At 37.2% G+C, this 27,890-nt stretch overlaps 1 protein-coding gene across 1 annotated transcript in view; it reads right to left on the bottom strand.

The window, feature by feature from the left end:
* Positions 1 to 27,890, bottom strand: part of TSPAN8 (tetraspanin 8) — a 61,275-nt gene that overhangs the window by 12,171 nt on the left and 21,214 nt on the right. Inside the window, exons 2-4 of the mRNA XM_056130685.1 lie at positions 9,546 to 9,680; positions 8,096 to 8,170; positions 7,888 to 7,995 (exon numbers count right to left, since the gene is read on the bottom strand). Coding sequence (XP_055986660.1) covers positions 7,888 to 7,995; positions 8,096 to 8,170; positions 9,546 to 9,680 — 318 coding nt within the window. The remainder of the gene's footprint in view (positions 1 to 7,887; positions 7,996 to 8,095; positions 8,171 to 9,545; positions 9,681 to 27,890) is intronic.

Here is a 27,890-nt window from a genome sequence, read left to right as displayed (position 1 = left end):
TTTAACAAATTATGCTGGCAAAACTGGACGGCTACATGCAAAAAAATGGGCTCAGATCTTTGCCTAACTCCATGTACAAAAGTAAGATCTAAGTGGATTAAAAACCTCAACATCAGACCAGAATCTATAATGTACATTGAGGAAAAAGTTGGCAAAACCCTTCATGACATAGAAGCTAATGGTGTCTTCAAAGATGTCACACTGCTGGCCAAGCAAGTGAAAACAGAGATAGACAAATGGGACTATCTTAAACTAAGAAGCTTCTGCACCTCAAAAGAAATAGTGACCAAAATACAAAGACAGTCTACAGAATCGGAAAGGATATTCGCCAACTACACATCTGATAAGGGGTTAATTTCAAGGCTATACAAAGTACTGGTTCAACTCCACAAAAAGAAAACATTCAACCTCATCAAAAAATGGGGAGATGAAATGAATAGAAATTTTCACGAAGAAGAAATCCGAATGGCTAAAAGGCACATGAGAAAATGTTCCACATCATTAATCATCAGGGAGAGGCAGATCAAAACCACAATGAGATATCACTTCACACCACAGAGACTGGCCCATATCCACAAGAACAAAAGCAACTGGTGCTGGAGAGGATATGGTGAGAAAGGGATACTCCTTAACTGCTGGTGGGAATGCCGACTGGTTCAGCCCTTTAGGAAAACAGTATGGACGAGTCTCAAAAAATTAGAAATTGAGCTCCCATTTGATCCAGCAATACCACTCCTGGGAATATATCCCAGAGAGGCAAAAAGGTATAGTCGAAGTGACATCTGCAATTGTTTGTTCATTGCAGCACTCTTTACAATAGCCAGAATCTGGAAAAAACCTGAGTGCCCGCGAACAGATGACTGGTTAAAGAAACTTTGGTACATCTACACAATGGAGTATTATGCAGCTGTTAGAAAGGATGAATTCGTGAAATTTACATAAAGTGGTACTACATGGAAAGTATCATGTTAAGCGAAATGACTCAGAAAGAAAGGGATAGACATAGAAAGATTGCATTCATCTGGGGAACATAAAGTAACAAAATAGGAAACTAACACCCAAGAATGGCGGAGATTAGTACCAGGAATTTTACTCCATGACTTGGAGGCCAACCACACATACTAGGGAAAAGGGAGCTCAGATAAAGAGGGGAACACCAAATAAAGGTGTTGGGAGGACCCTCCCAGGATGGGAGAAGCATGCTGAAATTAGACCAAACATGAAATTAGACTAAACTATAGACCAAACATGATTGCCACTCAATGTTTCTTTTGCAAACCACAACACCCAAAGGGAGAGAGAGAACAGAGGGGAATGCCCTGCCACAGAGTCAGGGTGGGATGGGGAGGATGGGGGGTGGGACGGATACTGGGATGCCTGGTGGTGGGAAGTGGGCACTGGTGGAGGGATGGTATTTGATCATTATATAATTGAAACCCAAGCACAAAAATGTGTAAGTCTGCAACTGTACCTCATGATGTCTCACTATTAAGAAAAATTTTTAATAAAAAAACATTGCAACTAATACTCAAGGACAGTAGAAACAAGGTCTATGGTTAGGAACCTTCCTCAAGTGCTGGGAGAGAGGTTAGGTGGCATAGGGCTTGGACCACTATGACAATTATGATCAGAAGTGATCACTCTGGATGGGAAATACTGCTAAAAGGGAGTAAGGGACCAAACATGATGATCTCTCAGTATCTGTGTTGCAAACCATAATTCCCAAAATAAGAGGGCGGGGGAGAGAGAGAGAGAGAGAGAGAGAGAGAGAGAGAGAGAGAGAGAGAGAGAGAGAGAGAGAGATCTGCCATAGAGGTAGCCTCGGGATGTGGGGAGTGGCAGGAGAGATATTCAGTATTTTGGTGGTGGGAAATGTGCAGTGGTGGAGAGATGGGTTTTGGAACATTGTATAACTTAAACCCAATCATGAACAGCTTTGTAACTTTGTATCTCATGGTGATTCAATTTGAAAAAAAAAAAGAAAAGAGGAAATGAAAATATATCCCCTATTCATGGATTGGGTGGATTAATATAATCAGAATGGCAGTACTTGCAAATCATATTGCCTAAACATAGAGAGAAAGAATGAAAGAGCCTGCCATAAAGACAGGGGTGGGGTGGAGTAAGGGTGGCAGGATGGAAACTGGGGATATTGGTGGTAGGAAAGGTACACTGGTGAAGTGATGTGTGTTCTATCATTGTATGACTGAAACTGAATCATGAAAGCTTTGTAACTCCAACTCATGGTGATTCAAAAAAAAAAACCTACAGCAAATTTAAATGTGAGGTAAAGACATAATATAAACTTATCCAAAATGAAATATTTTGGCTAAGTAAAAGAATATATTTAGAAGGGAAAAAATGGCAATATTCCCCCCAAAGCTTTGTACAAATTCAATGCAGTCCCTCTAAGAATACCCATGGCTCTTTTGGGGGGGAGGGGTTGCTAAGCACTTTATCTATTTTTTGCTGTTTTTTTGTTTTTGTTTTTGTTTTAATTTTTATTAGTGAAACACCATGAGATATGGTTGTGGACATTACAAGTTTTTGTGCTTGGGTTTCAGTTATACAATGATCAAGTACCCATCCCTCCACCAGTGCCCTTTCTCCACCCCCAATGATCCCAGTATCCCTGCCCCCATCCCCCCATCCTATCCCACATCTGTGGCAGGATTCCCTTTTGTTCTTTCTCTCCTTTTGGATGCTAAGGTTCGCAAAAGAGGCATTGAGTGGCAATCATGTTCGGTCTATAGTCTACTTTCAGCATGCATCTCCCATCCTGGGAGGATCCTCACAACACCCTTTACTTGGTGTTCCCTTCTCTATCTGAGCTGCCTTTTCCCCTACCATGTGCAGCTGGCCTTCAAGCTATGGAGTGAAACTTCTGGTACTTATCTCAGCTATTCTTGAGCATTAGTCTCCTATCTTATTACTTTATATCCTCCAGATGAATGTAATCTTTCTATGTCCGTCTCTCTCTTTCTGACTCATTTCACTTAGCATGATACTTTCCATGTAGTACCACTTGTATGTAAATTTCATGACTTGATCCTTTCTAACAGCTGCATAATACTCCATTGTGTAGATGTACCAAAGTTTCTTTAACCAGTCATCTGTTTGCGAGCACTCGGGCTTTTCCAGATTTGGGCTATCGTGAACAGTGCAGCAATGAACATAGAAGTGCAGATCTCATTTAGGCTATACTTTTTTGCCTCTCTAGGATATATTCCCAGGAGTGGTATTGCTGGATCAAATGGGAGCTCAATTTCTAATTTTTTGAGAATCATCCATACTGTTTTCCAAAAAGGCTGAACCAGTTGGCATTCCCACCACCAGTGAAGGAGGGTCCTTTTCTTGCCACATCTGCGTCAGCACTAGTAGTTTTTGTTCTTTTGGATGTGGGCCAGTCTCTGTGGTGTGAAATGATATCTCATTGTTGTTTTGATCTGCACCTCCCTGATGATTAATGATGTAGGGCATTTTCTCTTGTGCCTTTTAGCCATTTGGATTTCTTCTTTGGGAAAGTTTCTGTTCATTTCATCACCCCATTTTTGATGGGGTTGGATGTTTTCTTCTTGTAGAGTTCAAATAGTGCTTTGTATATCCTTGATATCAACCCCTTATCAGATGAATATTGGGTGAATATCCTTTCCCATTCTGTAAATTGTCTTTGTATTCTGGTCACTGTATCTTTTGAGGTGCAAAAGCTTCTTAATATAAGATAGTCCCATTTGTTTATCTCTGTTTCCACTTGGATGGTCAGTGAAGTGTCATCTTTGAAGATACCGTTAGCCTCAATATCGTGGAGGGTCTTGCCAACCCTGTCTTCGATGTACCTTTTGGATTTTGGCCTGATGTTGAGATCATTAATCCATTTTGATCGGACTTTTGTGCCTGGTGTTAGGTCGAGGTCTAAGCCCATTTTTTTGCATGTGGTTGTCCAGTTATGCCAGCACTGTTTGTTGAAGAGGCTCTCCGTGCTCCACTTCACATTTCTTTCTCCCTTATCAAAGACAAGATGTTCATACATTTGGGGTTGTGTGTACAGATATTCCACCCTGTTCCATTGGTCTGCAGCCCTGCCTTTGTTCCAGTAACATGCTGTTTTAATTATTACTGCTTTGTAGTAGAGTTTGAGGTTGGGAAGGGTAATATCTCCCCACGTCTTTTCCCCAAGAATTGCTTTAGCTATTCGTGGACATTTGTTGTACCATATGAATTTCAGGAGTGCCTGATCTATTTCTTTGTAGAATTTCATGGGTTATCCTTATAAGGATCTCATTGAATCTGTATGGTGCTTTGGGGAGTATTGCCATTTTGACAATGCTAATTCTTCCTATTCGTGAGCAGGAGATATTTTTCCATTTCCTCGTGTTCTCTTTTATTTCATGAAGTAACGTTTTGTAATTTTCATTGTAGATGTCCTTTACCTCTTTAGTTAGGCTGATTCCGAGGTATTTGATTTTCTGGGGCACAATTATGAATGGGATTGTTTTTTTTTTTCCTGTCATTTCTTCTGTCTCATTATTTGCATATAGGAAGGACAATGGCATTTTTGTAAAAGAAACACATCAAAAACTCCTTAAATTTCTATGGAATAATAAACTCCTCCAAATAACTAAAGCAGTCCTTGGGAAAGAAATGAGAGACATTTTTTTTAATCCAACTTCAAACTGTACTACAATGTGATAGTTATCAAAACAACATCGGTATTGGAATAAAGACAAACCCTTAGATAAATGAAATAGACTTGAATATCCTAAGATAGACCCTCAGGAATATGATGAGTGAATCTTTGATAAGGGAGCAAAAAATATTAAGTGGAGCAAGGAAAGCCTCTTCATCAAGTGGTGTTGGGGAAACTGGCCAGATACAAGGAAAAAAATTAGTGCCACGCAAAAAATAAAATCAAAGTAGATTAAAGTCTTTGATATCAGACTTGAATCCATAAAGTTCATAGAGAAAAACATAGGCAGAACTCTCCATGATGTTGAATCTAGAGGCATCTTCAAGGATTAAACAACACTGACCAAGCAAGTGGAAACAAAGATAAACAAATGGGACTGTATTAAACTAAGAAGCCACAGCAATTCAAATGAAACAAGATCAGAATACAAGACAGTCCACAGAAAAACATTTACCCAGCATTCATCTGATAAGGGATCAATATCCAATATATATAAGACACTGGTAAAACTTTACAAGGAAAACAACTCCAACCCCATCAAAATATGGGGATAAGAGATGAACAGAAACTTTCTGAAAAAAGAAATACAAATGGACGAAAGGCACATGAAAAAGTGCTCTGCATCACTAATCAGATCACTAATAATCATATCACTAATCTGCATCACTAATAATCTGTGGAGATGCAGAACAAAATAAAAATGAGATATCTTCTCACTCCACAGAGATTGGCACACATCAAAACGAACAAGTACTGCTGGCTTGAATACAGACAGAAAAGTACTATCATTCACTGCTGGTGGGAATACCAATTGGATCAGTCTTTCTGGAAAATAACGGGGACATTCCTCAAAATACTAGAAATTGAGCTTCCATATGACCCAGCAATACTGCTCCTAGGGAATATATCCTAGTGACCCCAAAACACAATGCAGAAACGCCATCTGCACTACTATGGAGCACTATTCACAGTAGTCAGAATCTGGAAACAAAGTGCCTGAGAGCAGAAGAATGAATAAAGAAACTTTGGTACGTCTACACAAATAAAATACTATACAACTCTTAGTAAAATGAGTCATGAAATTTGCTTATACATGGATGGTCATAGAGATTATTATGCTGAATGAAATCATTCAGAGAGAGAGAGACAAACATAGAATGTTTGTACTTATTTGAAGGACAAATAATAAGCATAGTATGTGAATAATCACCAAAGACAATAGAAACAAGGGTCAGGAGGATTGGCCCATGGTAGGAAGCTTTTCACAAAGAGGGTGAGTGCAGTTAGGACAGAGAAGGAACCACAATTACAATGATTGTTGGAAATGACCACTTTGGACAAAAATTGAGTGCTGAAAGGAGGTAAATGATATGCACAATATCCTTTATGAATTACGAACCATATTGCCTAATGGGGATAGAGAGAGATAGAGAGAAAGAGAGAGAGGAAAAGTCTGCCACAGAGGCAGGCTATGGGGGTGTTGGTGGAGTTGTGGGTGGAGAGAAACTGGGGACATCAGTGGCAAGAAATATTCTCTGGTGAAGATGGGTGCTGGAACATTGTATGACTGAAACTCATTTTGAAAAATTTGAAACTGTTTGTCTCACAGTGATTCAATAAATATTTTTTTAAAAAGCAGGAATAAATAATCTGGGATAAGAAGAAAGATAGAAGAAAGAAAGAATTGAGGATGCAACTATTGGATAGCTAAGAAAAGTATAATGTAATGGAATTAAACAAGAACTGATACATATTAGGAATTAAACAAGAACTGATACATATTAGATGTCAACTCTTAGGTATGATCATTAAACAATTTTTATAAGCTCTATTCAAACAATAATTAGGAAATGTTCTAAAAAATTCATCTGGCAGATAAAAACCCTAGGCCATTACAACTTCAAAACAGAACTATTAGAAGTCATGTAATAGATTTTTATTTTAATTGCAACATGTGGAAACATTTACTTTTTCTTCTGAATCTATAGAAGGACTAAATGGTGTATATTTTTAGGATGTAGATTTTATTTAACATGATGAATTAAAATAGCAATCATGCTGGGGTGTAATTAAGATAAGAAAGGCAAAAATTGTAACTTAGATCTTTAAGATTTGATTATAGACTAGCATAACTATAAAATATTTGAATTAATAAGTATATAGATTAAATAATGTATGTAAAATACATTTTTCCTCTAAGATTTTAAGAATTCTAAGAGCCAGGGATGTGAATCAGTGATAGAGCCTATACCTTGAATATCTGAGAGCCTGGGTTCAACTTCTAGCATAGCAAAATTATTTCTAAAATATATAGAATATGAATTCTACTTGTAGCTAACATGGTGAAAATTATGGGTGGAAGTATGTTTAGAAGGAGTTTCACAAAGTCATATTTTAGTCAATTCTTCAAGTAAATGTGTATTTGGAAACAAAGAGAAATGTATAAAGATCATTTCACAGATGTGAAATGATGTGAAGGCAGGCTAACAGAATTGTTTGTGATCCTAAGAAGAAAAATCATACTGGATTGAAGTCTTTTATAGTCACATTTAGCAAAGTTAAATAATTAATTAGGCTCTCAGATAGTAACATACCTTCAATCAACACCTATACAAGTTTTGACTTTACCCTCAATAGAAAAACAGAAAAAATGTCTTCAACACTCATTAAATAATTGACAAGTCAAACAATATGCGCAACAAATTCTAACCCTATCACTTCTTAGCTCAGACCTTTCCAAACCCAAATATCTGTAAAATATGGAAAATGAGAACAATGGTATTATCCATCCCATAGAGTTACTGGTAGAATTAAATGGGCAACTAAATAAAAAACCTGGTACATAGCAAGCAGCAATAAATTCTGGAGGGGACAGGGGAACATAGCCAGGAAAGGGCAGAACAAGAAAATACTGAGAAGGAATGGGAAGATAGACTGGGAGGAAGGGGGAGAGAGAGATTAAAGCAATTGCTGATTTGACTCAATCTTTCCTAAATATTTATTTTTCTTCCAAACTGTTTCAGAACTTGGTAATAAACTAGAAAATAAGCAAGAATATTGTATGTTTCTTATTCCATTGTGGCAGAATAATATCAAAATTGAGTTTTTAATCTTTAGTAAATAAGCCTTTTAAGGAAAAAATTAGGAAAACATGCCTGAACTATGACCAACTCTCTAAGTAATCTACAAAATATAGTTACCGTTTCTTGATATGCAATCAGAATTTCCTGGAAATGCTTTGCACTTTCATCTGTTGATTCCAAAAGCTTGACGTTTTTAGACATAGACTCTCTAAAAATGAAGTCAATCTGAAAGTTGAAAAAATATGCATTGTTAAATCATTACACCAGTAGCAAGTATTATCATTTTTCACACTTTTTGAAAATCATCAAATATATGTGTACACACCTGAGATTTGAAAGCAAGTGATAAGATGCCTGCAGTCACCTGCATGATTAAGAGCACAAACAAACTTACAAAAAACTGAAAGACAAAAAGAAAAAGGAATGAATTATACTTTCCCTAATATGTTCAGTAACATCTTGAAACATTTCAGCCTGACACTTCTTTCTGCAGTTAGACTGTATAATAATTGGAATATTAACCACATACTTCATTTATTCTTCCCCATCAAGAAACTTTGGGGTCATTACTATAAAGAAATATTGATTTCAAAGACTGACCAAGGAAAGTGATTAAGACAAAACAAAAGTATTGATAAAAATTAGTGGGATCAGCATGATGTGAATGGAATAAAGTTTGAAAGCCTTGATGAAATTATTGAATATTATTCTTTCTCCTTCATCAAACACTAAATTGGAACTGGGTTTAAAACCATATTTCCACCATTAAGAATAACATGCAGGCTTGTTACAAATGTAAATTTCTGAAACTTAAACCAGATTGACTAAATCAGAATTTTGGAAAAGCAGTTCACAAATTAACTTTCTTAAAAAAAAAAAAAAAACCTTAACACAGCTTCCCAAGTAATTAAGTCACCCAAATGCAAAGGGGCCTTCTAAATTACAAGGCACCCATTTTGGCTATTGTAAAATTCCCTTCAAATCCTGTCTCCTCTCATTTAAAAAACAGTAAAATATGTTTGTATTGACCCAATATCATAAAAATAGATAAAATCTGATAAACTTATGTCAGATATATGTGTAAATAAGTTGATGATATCGTCTAATAGGTTTCTATGTTCACCATTTTTTTCTGTATATGTTAAAATCAATGTCTGTGGTTACCCCAACATAATCATCCTCCTTGAAGATTTCTAAGTGACAAATCTGATCTCACCCTTTTATCTTTTTTTTAGCATGAACATGATTTGACAACAGTGCACATTCAGACTTGACTTTCATCATTTACTGAAAATAAATTATATCACTTCAAGCCATATCCAAGGGCTTGCAATACCCTAAACATGTTCCTGTTGCATCTCCAGGATCTACCTCTGGAAAGTTAGTTACATCCTCCATCAGGCAAATGCCTTATTTATTTCTTCCCCAGACTTGATAGTCGCCTCCTCTATTCTTCTTGGACCTTCTCCCATGGTAGTATAACGCTTGCCAGCCAATTTCTCTCAGTGTTTTAGTACATAAAGGCTGTTTATAATTTCTTGCTCTATTTGGTATAGAGCAAACAATGGGTAAAAATGCACAAATGAACTAATGAATGAATAAAATGTCTACTCTCAGCACATCTTTTCCCCTAAACTAAACTATTACCTTCCACAAACAAAGCTTCTGAAGTTAAGAGTTTTATCCATCTTGACAAGTCTTCTGGATAGAAAAAGGAAACAGAAGTTCCTTCAAAGTCTAAATTCTGGAACTTGGGATTTGCATGAAGAACTCACCACAAACAAGGAAAACCGGTTTTCAGTAAGGGCACCACAGCATCCCAAGAAACCCAGAATCATGATGGTAGCACTCACACCCATCAGGATACTTATACCAATATTGGGGTTAGAAGAGGCCTCCTTGCCAACAATCTGAAAATTAAAAAAAAAAAAGACTTAAGATTCTTTTCCCTTGATGTTCACTTGTTAGACAGTGAAAATCTACCAGGTAATTGCTATGTCCCAGGTCTTTTTCCAGGACCTTGAGATACTACAGAGACCAGAGCAGTATTTTTTCTTAACACTGCTATTATACTAAGATGTGAGTAATGTTTCCAACTTTGTACTTTTCTAAGACGATATATTGGATGTTTGACAGAATAAATGCAATAGACTTTCAAAACCATTAAAAACAAACATACATCTAAGATCTAATCTTTAGTTTGCACATTTTATGTTGCATGGACGAGAGTAACACTATAAGGCATATGTCTTCGTGACTATTCATTTAAATTAGAAAGTATGTATTTGTGCATGAGAGTAATATTATAAGGCATGTATCTTCACAGCTATTGATTAATTAAATTAAATTAAATTAAAAAAAATAAATTCTCAAACTTTGGATAAATCCAACAGTATAAATGAATCTCATAGACATTGCATTGAACTAAGTAAATAGTATTTAAAAGAGTGACTCTTGTGCAATTCCAGTTATATCCTGTTAAGAAGTTTATAAAATCAAGCTATAATAATAGAAATCAGAATACTAGCTTTGAGTTGAGTAGGTGGGAAAGGAGTTATTGAGCTCTAAGATATATGAGAGAATTGTTTAGATTAATTAAAAATTGTATTATTAATTTTAATGTTGATTACATATTTCTACACATTAACCTAAACAAAGACATTTAGAACCACCTATGATACTCAGCTTTATAATATACTCCGAGCCTGTGTGAAGTCCTGGATTTGATTTCTGGCACCACATAAACAAACAAATAAGAAACAAGCAAAAAATATTGAACATAAGAAAAAATATAACCCCTTATATTTCTACTAATTCTATATGCTTGCTCCCAGAGGTAAAGTTCACAGAGGCTTCCAGATTCTTTTTATTTTACCAAATATTAATTAATATAATATTGAAGAAAAACATCCTACAATCATGTTTAAGTAAGCTACCCCTTGCAAAATTTAGTTTTACTCTCTTTCTCTCTCTTTCTCTCTCTCGCTCTCTCTCTCTCTCTCTCTCTCTCTCTCACACACACACACACACACACACACCCTTCATCACCTTTAGAATATCCATTCTCAGTGTATCACTCGCCCCCTGAGAACTCTAGAAATCACTCACAATCATAATTACTTATGAGTGTGTTAATACACAGGTGCCATATGTCATCCATCTTTCTTCTTATCTACTGGACTATTGATTGTAAAAGATAGAAATGTGCTGATGTCTGATAGACTTTTGCCCAACATGTCCCCAAATGTTTTTTTTCCCCAATATGTATCACTCAGGGATGTGGGAAGAAAGTCAGTTGGGCCCTTCAGTACTTCAGTAGTAGCTATTAACATTTCCTTAAAGAATAAAGACCCAGGACGCTCACCATCCCTGAGCCTCTTCCTGATCCTCCCCAACGCTGTGCCTGGTCTTCTTCCCCAAGGTTGTACTCCCCCCACACACCAGGTACCCGTAGGGGGTGTGGCCTCTTCAGAAGTGGGTGGGGCTTCTGTAGAAGTGGGCATGGACTAATTTTGAGCCACAGGTAAACTGCTCATACCCAGCAATCTCGTGTAACATCTCAGTCTCCATACCTCCACACCAACATGAAGAAACAACACAAATCCCCACCACGAGGGGAGAACGATGAAAAGAGTACAGAACCCTGAGTAGGTGCTACTCACCTAAGGGACCTCTCTGAGAAAGAATTCAGATATGAAGTAATGAAGATGTTCAAAGAACTCAATGAAACAGTGAGACAGATATCCAGTAAATTGAAGGAGGACATGAAATAAACAATGAATCAGACAATTGAGAAAATCCAGGAAGAAATGAGAGCAGAAATTGGAAAGCTACACACAGAAATGTCACGAATAAAAGATTCAATGGATGAAATAAAAAACTCAGTCTGTGTCCTCAAAAGTAGAATGGCCACAGCTGAAGACAGAATCAGTGAACTGGAAGATCAGCTGCACCAGGCCAACAGGCAACAACAAATAATGTAAAAGGCCTCAAAATAGCTCAAGAGCAAATCAGACTCCTAAGAGATTACTCCAAGAGGAACAACATTAGAATCAATGGAGTACCAGAAGGTCAGGGAAACAATCCAAATGAAAAAGTCATAATTAAACAAATCATTGCTGAAAAGTTCCCAGAGCTGGACAATGCAGCCATTCAGATTCAAGGAGCCCGAAAGGTGCCAGCTAAAAGAGACCCTAACAAAAACACTCCAAGACATATCATAGTTAGAATCATGGATGCCATGGATAGAGACACAATACTGCAAGCAGCAAGGTCAAAGAAGGAAATCACATACAAAGGAGCACCCCTTAGATTCACAGCAGACCTATCACAGGAAACCCCCAAACCCAAAGGCAATGGTGGGATATAGTGAAAAAACTCACTGAAACAAATGCTTCACCAAGACTATATCCAGGTAAACTCTCGCTCAAACTCAAAGGAATTGTACACTATTTTGTGGATAAACATCAGCTCAGGAACTTCATAGACTCAAAACCTGTAGGGTGACATTGCTTTGTCCTTCTTCCACAAGAAGCTTAGGTTTATCTGGTTACACCCATCACAGTGCTCCTGAGGCACTTCCATTCCATTGTGTTTATCTGTAAACAGTCTTCCCTATGCTCTCCTCCCCACCCAGTTAATCAGCTTTCCCCCTAATCAGACTGTTAATTTGTAAAGTCAGTTTCCCAGAATTCTATGATTTTATATGTATGAGTGAAATATTGCCTTTCTCTTCTCCTTATGCCTTATGAACAGTTTACTTTAAAGCAATATTCTTTTTGTATAGATACAGGAAGACCGTTAACATTATGCTTTGTAACTTGGGATTTGATTGGCTTTGAATATTATTCACTCTTGGGCATCTGCTTTCTCGACTTAAGCTTCAGTTGCCCTTGGTTCCTAACACCCCAAAAGCAGGGTCCTGATGAGGGACTGAATGGACCCAGGGCAAGTGTTAAGCTACCCTGGCAAAATGGGCCAGGCCAAAGTGCCATGATTTTTAACTATAAGTTAAGAGTTTGATCATAGACAAATGCTGTCATAATCCAAAGGTAAGGATGAGACTAGGATCCTGCTAGGGTGGGAAAGACTATCTGGCCTGAGCACTGTAGTCTGAGATCCAGATGGCCCTAGGAGAGCAATTCTATAAGTTAAAGATATTTCTTACTGTATCCATACAAAATGATTTATATTATATATGCTTATATGTTTGCTAGACAAGGAGAGGAGATACACACCCAGGAGAATTGCTCAAGGGTGGATTGATCTGATAATGAGGATCTGTCCTAGGAGCGGCTTTCCCTGAGGCTAAGATTTCTATCCCTATTGATTGTGACCCCACCTATGTGTAATTGTTCCCCTGATTCCTCTTGGAGAGAGATATAATGAGACTGCAGAAATGGAAAGAGAGAGTGGAGGCAGAGAAGGAGACCGGTGTAGATGGAGAGAGGATCGGAATAAACTGCGACTAATATCAACCAGCCTGACCCTCGTTTCCTTCCTCCGCCTGACCATCACCATCGACCTCTCCAGGGTGGAAGAAGGGTGAGACTACCGAATGCGGGTGGCGGGAGAGATAGAGCCACCGCCACTGTGTGCTGTGCCCCCTTTTGTGTGAGTTTACACAAAAACCAAACCTAAAAGAAGGGCTAAAGGGGCTACGATAAGACAAGACAAACCCTACAAGGACAACAGACCCTTACAGAATGATGACACAAACCCCATAACAATAATCTCTCTCAACATCAATGGTCTAAATTCACCAATTAAGAGACACAGAGTGGCAAAATGGATTCAGAGATAGAACCCAACATTCTACTGCCTCTAAGAAACTCATCTGAACAGTCAGAGCAAACACAGACTCAAAGTTAAAGAATGAAAAACAATCCTGAAAGCTAACAGTTCCCTCAAAAAAGCAGGGATGGCCATACTAGTATCAGACAACACAAATTTTAGATTGAAAAAGATTAGAAGGGACAGCGAAGGCCATTTTCTATTTATCAAGGGATATGTACAACAGGAAGAAATCACACTCTTAAATGTATATGCACCTAATGAGGGAACAGCTAAATATTTAAAACAACTGCTAACAGATATTAAGGAGGACATTGCTAACAACACAATAGTAGTCGGAGACTTCTATATCACCTAATCATCTCTGGATAGATCAATAAGAACAAAACTCAGCAAGGAAACACTGGCGTTGAAGGAATAAATAGAAGAGAGAGGGCTTATAAACCTATACAGGGCTTTACACCCCCAAAAGAAAGAATACACATTCTTCTCCAGTGCACACTGAACATTTTCCAAAATAGACCATGTGCTAGGACAATACCCATCTAACAAGAGATTGATATCAAGGATATACAAAGTACTGGTTGAACTCCACAAGAAGAAAACATCCAACCCCATCAAAAAATGGGGAGATGAAATGAACAGAAACTTTCTCAAAGAAGAAATCTGAATGGTTAAAAGGCACATGAGGAAATCCTCTACCTCATTAATCATCAGGGTGATGCAGATCAAAACCACAATGAGATATCATTTCACACCACAGAGACTGGCCCACATCCACAAGAACAAAAGCAACTGGTGCTGGTGTGGATGCTGGTGGGAATGCCGACTGGTTCAGCCCTTTTGGAAAACAGTGTGGACGATTCTCAAAAAATTAGAAATTGAGCTCCTATTTGACTCAGCAATACCACTCCTGGGAATATATCCCAGAGAAGCAAAAAAGTATAGTCGAAGTGACATCTGCACTTGTTTGTTCATTGCAGCACTGTTTACAATAGCCAGAATCTGGAAAAATCCTGAGTGCCCGAGAACAGAAGACTGGTTAAAGAAACTTTGGTACACCTACACAATGGAGTACTATGCAGCTGTTAGAAAAGATGAAGTCATGAAATTTACATAAAGTGGTACTACATGGAAAGTATCATGCTAAGTGAAATGAGTCAGAAAGAGAGGGACAGACATAGAAAGATTGCATTCATCTGGGGAATATAAAGTAATAAAGTAATAAGTAGAGACTAACATGCAAGAATAGCCGAGATAAGTACCAGAAGGTTTATACCATGGCTTGGAGGCCAGCCGCACATGTTAGGGTAAAAGGCAGCTCAGATAGAGAAGGGAGCACCAAATAAAGTGTGTTGGGAGGATCCTCCCAGGATGGGAGATGCATGCTGAAAGTGGACCATAGACCGAACATGATTGCCACTCAATGCCTCTTTTGCAAACCACAACACCCAAAAGGAGAGAGAGAACCAAAGGTCATGCCCTGCCACAGAGGCTGGTGGGAAGTGGGGGATGGGGGTGGGAGGGATACTGGGATCATTGGTGGTGGATTAAGGTCACTTGTGGAGAGATGGGTACTCGATCATCGTATAACTGAAACCCAAGCACAAAATTTTTAAGTCTACAACTGTACCTCATGGTGTTTCACAAATAAAAATTTTTAAAAAATAAATAAATAATTTAAAAATTAAAAAACAAAAACAAACCAAAAAAAGAATAAAGACTCAGACATAGGGTCTTTTTCAGAAATTACTTTTCTATCAGAGAAACATCTTATGACAAGATGACTTTGTCATGAGATGCCCTGCAGTTCCTCGCACCCATGGCTCCTATCCCATACATTAACTAAGAATAAAATCTCTCAAGTGTCCTATTCATTCTAAAATTTGCGATGTAAATTTACATCCTAGATTTTTTCTCCTATTGGGTCGGAGCAATAGCATAGCAGGGGGGGCGTTTGCCTTCATGCGCTGACCCAGTGTTCGATTCCTCTGTCCCTCTCGGAGAGCCTGGCAAGCTACTGAGAGTATTCTACCCGCACAGCAAAGCCTAGCAAGCTACCTGTGACGTATTCTATATGCCCAAAACAGTAACAACAAGTCTCACAATGGAGACGTTACTGGTGCCCACTCAAGAAAATCAATGAACAATGGGAGGACAGTGACAGTGACAGATTTTTTTTCCTATTAATATGTCAGTTGTTAATTTGTTTGTATTACTTGGTAAAAAAAAAACTTCAGAGGCTTAGGAAAGTTTTTACACTCAGCCCCAGCTTAGGTTATTCATGAGTTGTGAGACTAATAGTGAGACTCTATCTTGGAATCTACATAACATGTAGATCAACCCCTTTCACAGTAAGAACAAAAAATTTTATTACTAATGTGTTAGACATTTTTTAAAGACATATAAAAATCAGTTTGTAAACTTTGATTGACAATGAATGGAAAATAATATACTGAAGTTGTGATTCATTTAGTCCTGGAAATAACACTGCTTGGCCTCAATTTCCCATTTATGAAGAGTATAATTTGATTAGCTTTGTAATATCAAAGGCCTTCTTTATCTTAAAGTCTACAGTTGCAGACATTTCAATTTACTTTAATAAAAGCAGAAATTCATCCTAATGCATATTGTCTTTTCAGATTTTGGTTTTATTTTTTTGTTTGATTGTTAATGTTGGATATAAGTGAGTTTCGTTACTAAATGGACATAGCATCTGGGTCAAAATGCATTAATGACAAACAATAGCATTGGACTCTTACTTAGCCTGCTCAGCAACAAATACTGCTTCATTAAAATTTTATGACCAATGCAAGCCAACCCCTGAGAAGACTGACACAGTGGAAGTCTCAATGAATGAATTCTCAAGACCACAGTCAAATAACACAGACACAAAAATAACAGGTCAAATATCTCCAGGTGGGTTAGTAAGACAAGTTCTTACTCAGCAAAACAAAGCTCTTCTATGAGACTATATGGATATTGCAACTCATAGGCAGAGATTGGTCATAATGCTGTGTTATTTTGATGGCATCTTTCTATTGGTGGCTGGGGTTAAGATAGGGCTGTCACTTTTCTAAATTCTTCCTAACAAATGGTGTTTTTTGAGAAATGAGTGGAACTCTGAGTTCAGATGTTCTGCAAGTCAAGGAACAACTGAGCTTCAAAAGCTACCTTGGATGATGGTTTGCATCTTAGGACAAAGGGCAAATTTCTAAAGGAAGACAATGACTGCCTGGCAGAAGAAAGCTCAGGCTCCTCTTCCAAGTCTAAAGAATCCCCTGGGACAAGAGTGGCTTCTGGGAGGCTTTGCTTCATGGTAGAGAGTTTCTACTGAAGGTGAACAAAGCATCCCCTGAAGCACAAGATACACTGTACAAAAAAGATGTGCACAAAGCAATCTCTGATATTCTTCTTTGTGTTCATGTTCATTTCTCCTAGAACTACTGTCATTGTTCATCCATTTGTAAAGTTCACTTCCTTCTAGTCTTTATTCTTCCTCATGCTTTTGGATACATAGAAATCAAGTCAGTTTCATACTATGTCAACTGAGTAATGTTGTCCCAACAGATTCTGCTTTTTTGTTTAGGGTTGGAGGCTGACAGAGCACAGAGTTGAAATATAACTACAGATGCTGTCTAATTCTATTAATTCACTCTTATCCCCAGATACAAAGTAACACCCTCTCAAGGACAATGGTTCGCCTTTAATACATTCAATGTGTGTAATTTCTCAACAGACTAAACACCAAATTTGTTTACCAGAAACACTGAGGAGAAAAAAATGCTCCCATATCAACCAGAAACAAAATAATAAAGTACAGACTGCACACACATCTTTAAATGGCCAAACCAACCTCTAAATTAGGGGTCTGTTAATTTCTATGCTTAATTATGAGCCTCAAAATTAAATATCAGTTTCTACACGACCAAACTTTGCATGATCCAAATTTTAGAGCCCAAGGCCATCAAGAAATCAGTTACATTTAGCAAGAGAATCACAACAGATAACTGGCTTTTAACATTTCTTTCAGCTAAACTGCCTCCAAAGGCATCAAACTGCAATAAGTTTTCATAGACTATGACTGGTTTAACTGCTTACTTCATCATATCTTGAAAATTATCAAATAGGGCTTTCCTCTTAAAAATGAAAATTGCATTTGGGTAATAAATTTGGAAAGGTTCTAATAGTAAAATAGAAGTTCCTAAAGACTGTCCAACGTCCATACAATCAATCATACTTTAAATTTTAGAATTCCTGGAACGAGACTGCTCATATTCTACACCACTTATGTACCAAGAGTAGCACACAACGTTTGATAGGGTTACAAACATGTTAGTAATCTCTTATACAAGGGTTTAATGACTCCAGGATGAACTCCAACAATCCTCACACTTTCCTCTAAGGAAAATTTATTGGACCATTTTTAGCAGATTATTCGTAATAAGAAATACAAAATTAATTGTTTCAGTTCTGCTTTGGGGGGCACAGTTTGGGATTTGGGGTGGAAATGTTTGAAATATGGTGGTGGGAAGGTGCAATGGTGGTGGGGTTGGTGTTTGAATATTAAACGAAATCAATTATTGTGAACAACTTTATAAAAATAAATTTTTTTAAAGTCCATACAATTTTTTAACTGAGGAAACTACCTTGAATGAGGTGAGATTAACAATTTGAAAGTGGGATGGGGAGTAGAGGCAGTGAAGTATTTTAGACAAGTGAGAGAAACTATTGGAAGCAGAGGCACAGGGTAGAGATAACCGCAGGATTGTAGTACACTGGGTAATACTAACAAAGCAATCCTCTCCCTTTGCACTCTTCTCACAACATACTTCACATTTGTGACCCTCTGGTATGATGAGGACAGAATTCAAAGGCCAGAGTAAGAATTAACTTTGAAGTCCTATTTTGTGAATAATACCTTTTTATTCATGAGAACGATATGCAATAGTATCAGATACATATTAAGAAATTTTGATTAACTGAGTTGTAAAATCATACAGCATTACAAATGACTCCATGAAAAAATTTTTAAGTGCTGTTGAAATGTTATTTATTATTGTTATTAATTTCATCATTAAAAGAGAACTTGACCATTTTAGGGGAGAGTAGAGAAATTTGAAGTTGTTTACCTCTCTCATATTCATGCCTCTTATTATCCAAATTGTTATTCCCAGCATCATGGTACCACATAGCTGCAGAAAAGAAAAGAGTACAAATAAGATGAACTACAGCTCTAATTTCATATAACACCTAGCCTTCTAGTTAGAGGTATTAATCGTGACCTGAAAGACATAAATGAAGGATACAAATTTGCACAAATTGCTGTAAAGTTCCATTGCAACTGGCATTTTAATAAGAAAGCATAGTTATGTTTCCCATCCACAGTTCATTCAAAATATAGGAAAAGAAATAATCTCTACTATAGAAAAAGAAATTTATATACCAGCTCTGTTTTTGCATAGGAAAGATACAAAGACATAACAGATTAAAGACAAAATATCTTTATCAGAAACCTGGATTGGTCTCTGAGCAGCTTAGACTAAATATAAAGAAAATACTAATTACTGAATGTTACTTTAACATTCAACAAGTAAGAAGTTGGGATACATAGAGAACAGTAAAACTGTTGGACAAAATTTTAATTAAATAACATTCTTTGTACTCAAATAAACTTCATTTTCTTTTCATTTCTTTATTTTTTTGCTTTTTGGGTCACACCCGATGATGCACAGGGTTTACTCTTGGCTCATGCACTCAGAAATTACTCCTGGCGATGCTCTGGGGACCATATGGGATGCTGGGAATTGAACTTGGGTTGGCCGCATGCAAGGCAAACGCCCTACCCGCTGTGCTATTGCTCCAGCCCCTCAAATAAACTTCCTTTAAGAATAAGTTATTTTAGGTGGTAAAGCTTACTGAAAGAAGAGGTACAAAGAGAAATTTAAGAATCTCAAATTCCTTAATAACTTCACCAGATTATTTAATTTGTACCAAGGCCAATATAAAAAATGATACACATTTTACTTTTGTGTAAAAAAAACTCTTGTATTTCAAGGCTTTTGCTTATTTTTAAAGGACATATGTGTTGCACCCTCAAAAAAAAAAAACCTTCAGTGGTCTATTATTAGAAATGTTGAAAATAGGCTGAATAACATACCAGACACAGCAGTCTTTGGGGAACTTTCTAGAACATTCTGATTGTGTGGTTTTTAAAAAGAAAAATATTTGAGTACCCTCAAACCTAACAACTTTGTAACACCATTGATTTCATACATGGTTGAGACATACCCTAGAATTCCAAAACAGCATTTTAATGACTTTTAAAATATTTCATTTGGTGGGGGAGGACAAGGAGGGTATTGGGCCACACCCAGCAGTGCTTCAGGGCTTCTACTTTCTGTATTCTCAGAGATTGCTCCTGCTCCTGGCAGTCCTTAGAGGCCCATGTGTGTGCTACAAATAGAACCCAGGTTGGCCACAGGCAAAGTAAGCACCTTAACTAAGCATTGTATTATCTCTCTGGCCCATATTTGCTATTTAATGACTTCACATTGTTTTTATTTTTAAATGAAAGCAGAGTTAAGAATTTAGTTAAGATATAGGGAATGAGTGGACAGAAAACCAGAGGATATGTGTCAACTAAAATATTTCAACAATCAACTAGATTTAAACTCTTCATTTTGGATTAAAAAAAAGAGTAGAACCCTGGGACATAACAAACACTTCATGATAATTTAGCATTACTCTCATCATTTTTCCTGACTGCATATGTCAATACTTCAATCAAACAATAATAATGTAGACACATTATAAAAAGCAAAACAGCATTAGAATAGTTTAGAGTCTAAAACATTAGGCTTCCTTTCTTTTCCTCCTTTTCAACTAAATTTAATTGCATTGCAGATGAAAATAAACCACTCTTTTAGCAGTTCTTTCATAATAAGTCTGTAAAACTTATATAAAATAATAATAAGATCCTTGGAATTATTTTCAGTAATGACAGAATTGTATTGATAAATTGCTGTTGTTTATTCATGGCAAGAATTCTAATTTTTTATGCTATGCTAGGGATCAAACTCAGGGCCTCACATATACAAGGCAAGCTCTATTGCTGAACTACATCCCTAATCCTGGACTTTATTTTATTTTCCAATTTTTATTTAGGCATCATAATCTACAATCTGTTAGTAACAGAGTTTTTTTTATTATTAGTGAGACACCATTAGGTACAGTTGTAGACTTACAATTTTTGTGCTTGGGTTTCACTTATACAATGATTAAATACCCATCCCTCTTTTGACATACAATGGTCTAATCACATCATCCACCATAGTAATAGTATTCTCCCACCCGTGTCTCAAGCCCCCCTTTTTTGGCTTTTGGGGTCACACTTGACAATGCACAGGGTTTACTCCTGGTTCTGCACTCAGGAATTACTCCTGGAGGAGTTTGGGGGACCATATGGGATGCTGGGAATTGAACTCCAGTCAGCTACATGCGAGACAAATGGCTTACCCTCTGTGCTATCGTTCCAGCCACCTCAGGCTCCTCTTCTAATCTGCAACCCAGCACCCTTGAAAACTCAGTTCTGTAGGTCGATTCATGGAGTATAGTACCAATGGCAATTTTTTTTGCTATGTTTCTTTATATTCAACATATAACAAAATCATTTTGCATTTATTTGTTTCTCTTTGGCTGATTTCCCACTGCATGACATCTTTAGTCACATCTATGTAACAGTGAATCACGTATTATCTTTTCTTGTAGCTGAGTAGTTTCTATTGTGCATATATATCACAGTGTCTTTATTCATCTGTTCTTGGGCATTTGGATTGTTTCCAAATTTTGGTTACAAATGGTTTGAGAAAAACTGGTTAGGCACATGCAAAAATATTAATTAGATTTCTATCTTACACCATACACAAGTTAGTTTAAAAATGGATTAAATGACCTCAATATTTGACTCAGGTCAAATGTTGAATTCAGATTGATAAATTATATCAAGGAAAATATAAGCAGAACTCTGTGATGATGACCCAATGGTTAATAAAGCATATGGAAAAAATAAACATGAAACTATATCAAATTAAGGGCCGAAGCAATAGAACTCCGAATACTGCCAATGTTATAGGGAGGTGCAAGGACTCGTGTGCAAGGGCTCAGGTACTTGTGCTCAAGCAGCCAAGATGGAAAGCAGGCCAAGGTACTGAATGGCCAAATCCAGAAAATACCTTATTTAAGGGAACAGAAAAGAATGCAGAGAAGCCCTTAGATTATGGGAGGGCGTTCCTACAGAAGAATTCCACTTTAATACATTTTTAACAAAGATGGATGGGTGAGCATTTCTTTATTATGTCCCAAGAATACAGGTCACTGAAATGGGGGAGAGGCTGCTGAGATGAGTATCTTCTGGTGTCAATTCTCAGCAGGGCGTGTGTCACCCAGGTTATCAGGCACCAACTAGGCCACCCTCAGGAGATTCCATGGCAATAATTCCCTTTCTTTAGATACATATTCCTAGTCTTATTTCTCTGTTCCCTTTTTTCCTCTATAATCAAGAATGAGCCTTAAGCCTCAGAAGTCTGAGTACTTCCAGGTGTGGCCCCCAAACCAAAAATACAACCCCGTAAAGCAAAACAAAAAGCATCACAAGGATATTTAAAAGAGTTTTATTCACAGTAGTCAGAAGTTTGAAACAACCAAAATTTCCTATTGTATTCTATCTCTCAACTGGGGCCCTATTTGCTCTCTATGGGTCCCCAGTTTGTCCCAAGGGATTCACAGATGAGTAACATAAATGGGGGACCGCAGCATAAGATGGGCAGTAAGAGGTTGACATGCAAGTCCTCACAAGAAAGAAACTAACCAAAGCCATGGAAAACCACTGGGAAGGAATGACTGGAAATGTCAAGAATTCCCCCACCATCTGGTCCTAAGGAGTAAGATGGAAACCTTCATCAGAAATCTTTACTTGCAGATACATCGTCTCAGGGATGAGTCCATGGAGAAATTTATTGAACATTCACAGGTGTGAAATGATATCTCATTACAATTTTGATTTGTGTCACTTTGCTTCCAGGTGATAATATTTTTATGTTTTGTTGTTTTATATATTTATATATATGATCATCTAACTATGTCTTAGAGAGGTGTCTAATAATCTCTACTGCTTATTTTTGTTGAGATTGTTTGGTTGGTTAGGGGTTTTGTGAGTTCTTTATTTTTATTTTACTTATTTATTTTGGTTTTAGGGATACATCCAACATATTAGGGCATATTACTGGCTCTGTTCTCAGGGTTCATTCCTAGTGGTGCTTGGGGGAACATAACTAGTACTTATAAACCAAGTCTGTAAGTATGCAAGGCAACTACCTTAAGTTCTGCTCTATCTCTCTGGCTGTACTTTGTGAGTTCTTTATATATCTTGGATACTGGCCCCTTGTCAGATATTTGCTGTGAAAAATATTTTCTCCTATTCAGTAGGATATCTTTCTTGGGGTTTTGTTTTGTTTTCAGTTTTGGTTTTGGTTTTCTGTTTGTTTTCTATGGGTGCTAGAGATCAAATCCAAGGTCTCCTGCATGCAGATATACGTTTTACCACTGAGCCACAGTAAGAATATAATTTTTATTTTATTGGTAGTTTCTTTGCTGTGCAGAAGATTTTTGCTTTAACTATCATTTATTTATTTTTGCTCTAGTAAGAGCAAAAAGGATGTATCCTTTGTTGTTGCAATTGTGTCCTTGAAGATATTACTGAAGTAAATAATGTAAAGGCCTTTCCCTTGTTTTTTCCCTGTGTATTTCATGGTTTCAGGATTTACATTCAAGACCTTAATAAATGCTAAATTAATTTGTATATATGATGTGATATATATGTACATACATGTTAAAAATATATGTACATATATAATAGTCTATCTTTACATCCAATTTTCCAGTATCATTTAAAATACTCTCTCCACTGTATGTTCTTGGTTCTCATATTATAAATTAACTGTTCACATGTGTGTGGATTTATTTTTGGGTCCAATTTTATTACATTGGTCCAGATGTTTATTTTTGTTACAAAACCATACTGTTTTAATTCCTATCATTTTATAGCATAAAGCCGAAAAAAGTGATGCCTCTTATCCTTCAGAATTCTTTGGATATCCTGTCTTTTATGGTTCCATACAGATTTCAGTAATGTGTATTCTGTTTACTTGAAGATTGCCAATGGAGTTTTGATAGAAATTACACTAAATCTGTTTATTGCTTTGTGTATGTTGTGCATTTTAACATTGTTATTCTTCAACAGATTCCAATAATCTAAATTTTTTTTTTAAAACGGTTGTAGTATAGCAAAAATAGCCATAAAAGAACTACTATTGCATGTCATTTCTTGGTATATAGGCTCTAATAAAGTATCATTTTAATCTTCATAATTAGTCCTGCTGGAAAAAATCACTCATTTTTCAAATGCAAAAGCAAGGAAATACCAAGAATCACAAATACCTTAGTGATTATGTTTCCAACACTGAAACATAATCACTAAGTTGAGAGGTTTTATGTTTGTTTCATAAAATTGCCTATACAATGTTGAGTAAAAGATGTTTTCTTAAACATTTGACATTTTTATGAATTCTGTATATGTTGTTAGCTCATTTAATCCTCAAAACAACCTCACAAGGTACATACTTCTATCTCCTCAATATAACCAGTGAGCACATTAATGATAAAGGTTAATTAGTGTCCCCGTGAAGTTCAACCTGTACTATCAATTACTGGACTTTAATAGCTATTGTCATTGTCATAGTGCTCACACACTGACTGTGGAGAAGCAGTTTATATATTAGTGAAGTTTATAAATTTCAGTCATTTTTAAGTCTTTATCTTGGAGGATTTTATTTAGCTGACAGAATAAAACATATTTTTTTGTTTTTTTTCAAATGTATCCCTCAAAGACAGAATAGCAGCAGTGCTGGTAGATGTGGCAGAAGCTGGGAAAAGCATTCGTAATGCCCGTCTGTCCTTCCCCAACTACAAGACCAAGATGACTGCCCTCCGGCATCCTGATGGATCTATCACATCTTCCAGAAGGGCAATGGAGAAGATTATTCATGACTTCTATTCAGATTTCTTTAATAGCCACGTCCACTTGCCCACATACCAAATTCCGCAGGATGGATATGTCGTTCCCAATGTTCTTCCTTCCGAAATCCAACACGCCATCTCGTCGGTAAAAAAACAAAGAGCCCCTGGCCCAGACAAGGTCAGACCTGAACGCCTGAAGAACTTACCATCAGTGATCATCAATACACTGGCTCGGCTCTTCACACGCTACCTGTCTGAATGCAAAGTTCCGTCCCAATGGAAAACCAGCAGGACTGTACTACTGTTCAAGAAGGGAGACATCCATGACATTGGCAACTATCGCCCAATCTGCCTATTGTCTGTCATCTACAAGCTGCTCACTCGAGTTATCTAGAATAGGATTGGAAGAACACTAGATTAAGGACAACTATGCGAGCAAGCCAGGTTCCAAAAAGGATTCAGTACCATCGACCATATCCACATGATAACCAAGATCATTGAGGTTTCTCAGGAGTTGAAGATGCCACTCTGTCTAACGTTCATTGTTTTAAAGAAGGCCTTTGATTCTGTTGAGACTGAAGCAGTCATCGAAGCCCTAGTCAATCAGGGCGTTCAAACTCAATACATCCGGATCCTCTGTGAGCCGTATTACAGATTCACTACCAGGATGTCACCATTCTACAAAGAAGTGATCATGGATGTCAAGTGAGGAGTTCGGCAGGGTGATACTATTGCACCGAAACTCTTTAATGCCACCCTCGGGAATGTCATGCGATGACATGAATGGGAAGAAATGGGAGTGAAGGTAGATGGTCGGCAACTACACCTCCTCCGCTTTGCTGATGACATTGTTCTAATAACACCAAACATCAACCAAGCGGCACAAATGCTGACCGACTTCGACTGTGAGTGTGGAAAGGTTGGATTACAAATGAATCTCACAAAGATGATGTTCACGAGAAACAGTCTCGTTCCTGACACTCCATTTGCTCTCAATGAAACGACCATCTCTGAATGCAACAGTTATATATACCTAGGTCGAGAAGTCAACATGACTAATGACCTGGCACCTGAGTTACACAGGAGGAAGAGAGCGGCTTGGAATGCCTTCAAGAGCATTGAAGAAACAACTAAGAGGACAAAGAACCTCCAGCTATGAGCACATCTCTTCGATTCCACTATTCTTCCCGCATTAACATATGCCTCAGAGACCTGGACCCTACGAAAACAGGATGACAATGCTATTCAGGTCTCTCAAAGAGGAATCAAAAGAGCTATGCTTGGAGTATCACGCTTCACTCAAATGAGAGATAGAATCCGGAGTTCCGATCTCCGTCAACACTCAAGAATCAGGGATGCTGTCTCATTTGCCAAGTCATCAAAAATCAGATGGGCTGGACACGTAATGAGATTTAGAGATGACCGCTGGACTAGAGCCATTATTAACTGGATTCCACAGGATGTCAAAAGATCATGTGGCTGCCCACCTACGAGATGGTCAGACTTCTTCATCAAGACCCTGAATGATCGGTCTGAGGCTCTTCTTATTCCTAGAACGAGCAGATGCCATTGGGCTACACTAGCACGCAACAGGGATGAATGGAGACATTACTGGCGCCCGCTCGAGCAAATCGATGAGTAACGGGGCATCAAGTGATCAAGTGATCCCTATTTTACAGTTATGTCTCTTTTGCATTAGCTCTCTTAATTGCTTTCAGCACACCAGATCTAGAGGACAAGTTGTCACAGAAATACAATGATGAACAACAAAGCGCTGGTTTGGACATTCCCTAGGTAATCACTTTCTTTTCCTCTCTTCAGCCACTTCTTGCATTGACTTCCTCTAGTTGCTAATACATTTGACTTTACAGCTTGAAGATTCCTTTTCACCTAACACATTTGGAATCAGTAATGCTGTGAATTCTGTACTCCTTTTTAAAATATTTAGCCTTTCTATAGCTCTCTGCTTCTGATAATTATTCTACCAGATCTATAAGTTGAAAGAAGCCAGTTTCATGCTTACTCAAACCACTGCACTACTTTGAGCATCTGTTATACTCCCAAATTCTGACTTATGTGACAGCAGCATATGCTTTTGACACAAGACTCAAAGGAATAGTTTTTCTATTTACTATTTATGTTATCTAGAGTAACTCCAATTCTCTCTAACTTGCATCAGTCTCTAGCATGAGTTTTGGAATGATTTTCATTTTCATATGTGTTTCTTCAATTACCAGTTCTAACAAATTTAAAGCACTGCTTATTTATATGGGATATTTCAAATTCACTCAAAAAGAAACTGGTATGTTCAACATAAATGTCCATATGCATATCTAGTGATATTTTAACATCTGGCCCTACTTTGCAAAAGCTTATTTTGTAAGTTACACCAGAAAGAATGCATTTGAAAACAAGGCCATGGATATCTATAAGAAAACCACATCAATACAACCATTAAAATTTTGCTTAAGTAAACATTAGGAATGTAACAAATTGCTAATTTCCTAAGAAGAATTGTAAAATTCTAACAGACAATTCTGTATGGGGGCAGGGGCAAGGGAGGAGAGAAATAAGAATAAAAATGGAATGGTTCATAACCCCTCCTGCTATCTACATTTTGAATTAAAATACTAATTTTACCTGTTGAGTGAGAAATGAGAAGTAGTCTTTACAAATGTTATTCTCACTCAAAGATGCCATTTCAAAAAGTCCTACAAGATTGTAGGTCTCAGGACTCTGCTGTTGGGAGGATTCAAGCTTTTGATCTCAGAGAAGTTGAAAACATCTAAGTGAAATCTACAGTCTCAAGAAGACTTAATACCAGGAGAAAAGAGAGAATGGCAACCATAAAATAATCATAGCACCCTGGGAAAGCAAAGGCAATGTATAGTAACTACATCATATACCATTCACCTTGAGCTCTAATTTGATATATGTAATTCTAAATTTGTAACACTTCTTTCTTTAGACTATAATTTTGGTTTGAATTTATACATACTCCTAATTCCAGAGAAGCTATTTAATAAAATTTTGGGCTGCAATTGTTCACACTTAAATGTCTGTTTATCACTACTGGATGATACTATCAAGTAACTTATTTTAAAATATGCCAAATGAAGAGTAAGAAGCAGTTTTGCTCATTTTTTAAGTAAAAGCTAGGTAACACTGGTAACCAATTCCCAGTAAATGAGAAACTTCTCATTCAAAATATTCCAATTAATAGAAAAAAGGATTGGAGTAATAGCACAGCA

This window comes from Sorex fumeus, unplaced genomic scaffold (assembly GCF_029834395.1).
Source record: "Sorex fumeus unplaced genomic scaffold, SorFum_2.1 ptg000081l, whole genome shotgun sequence".
Classification (NCBI taxonomy): Eukaryota; Metazoa; Chordata; class Mammalia; order Eulipotyphla; family Soricidae; genus Sorex; species Sorex fumeus.
This window is presented reverse-complemented; position numbering and strand designations above follow the sequence as displayed.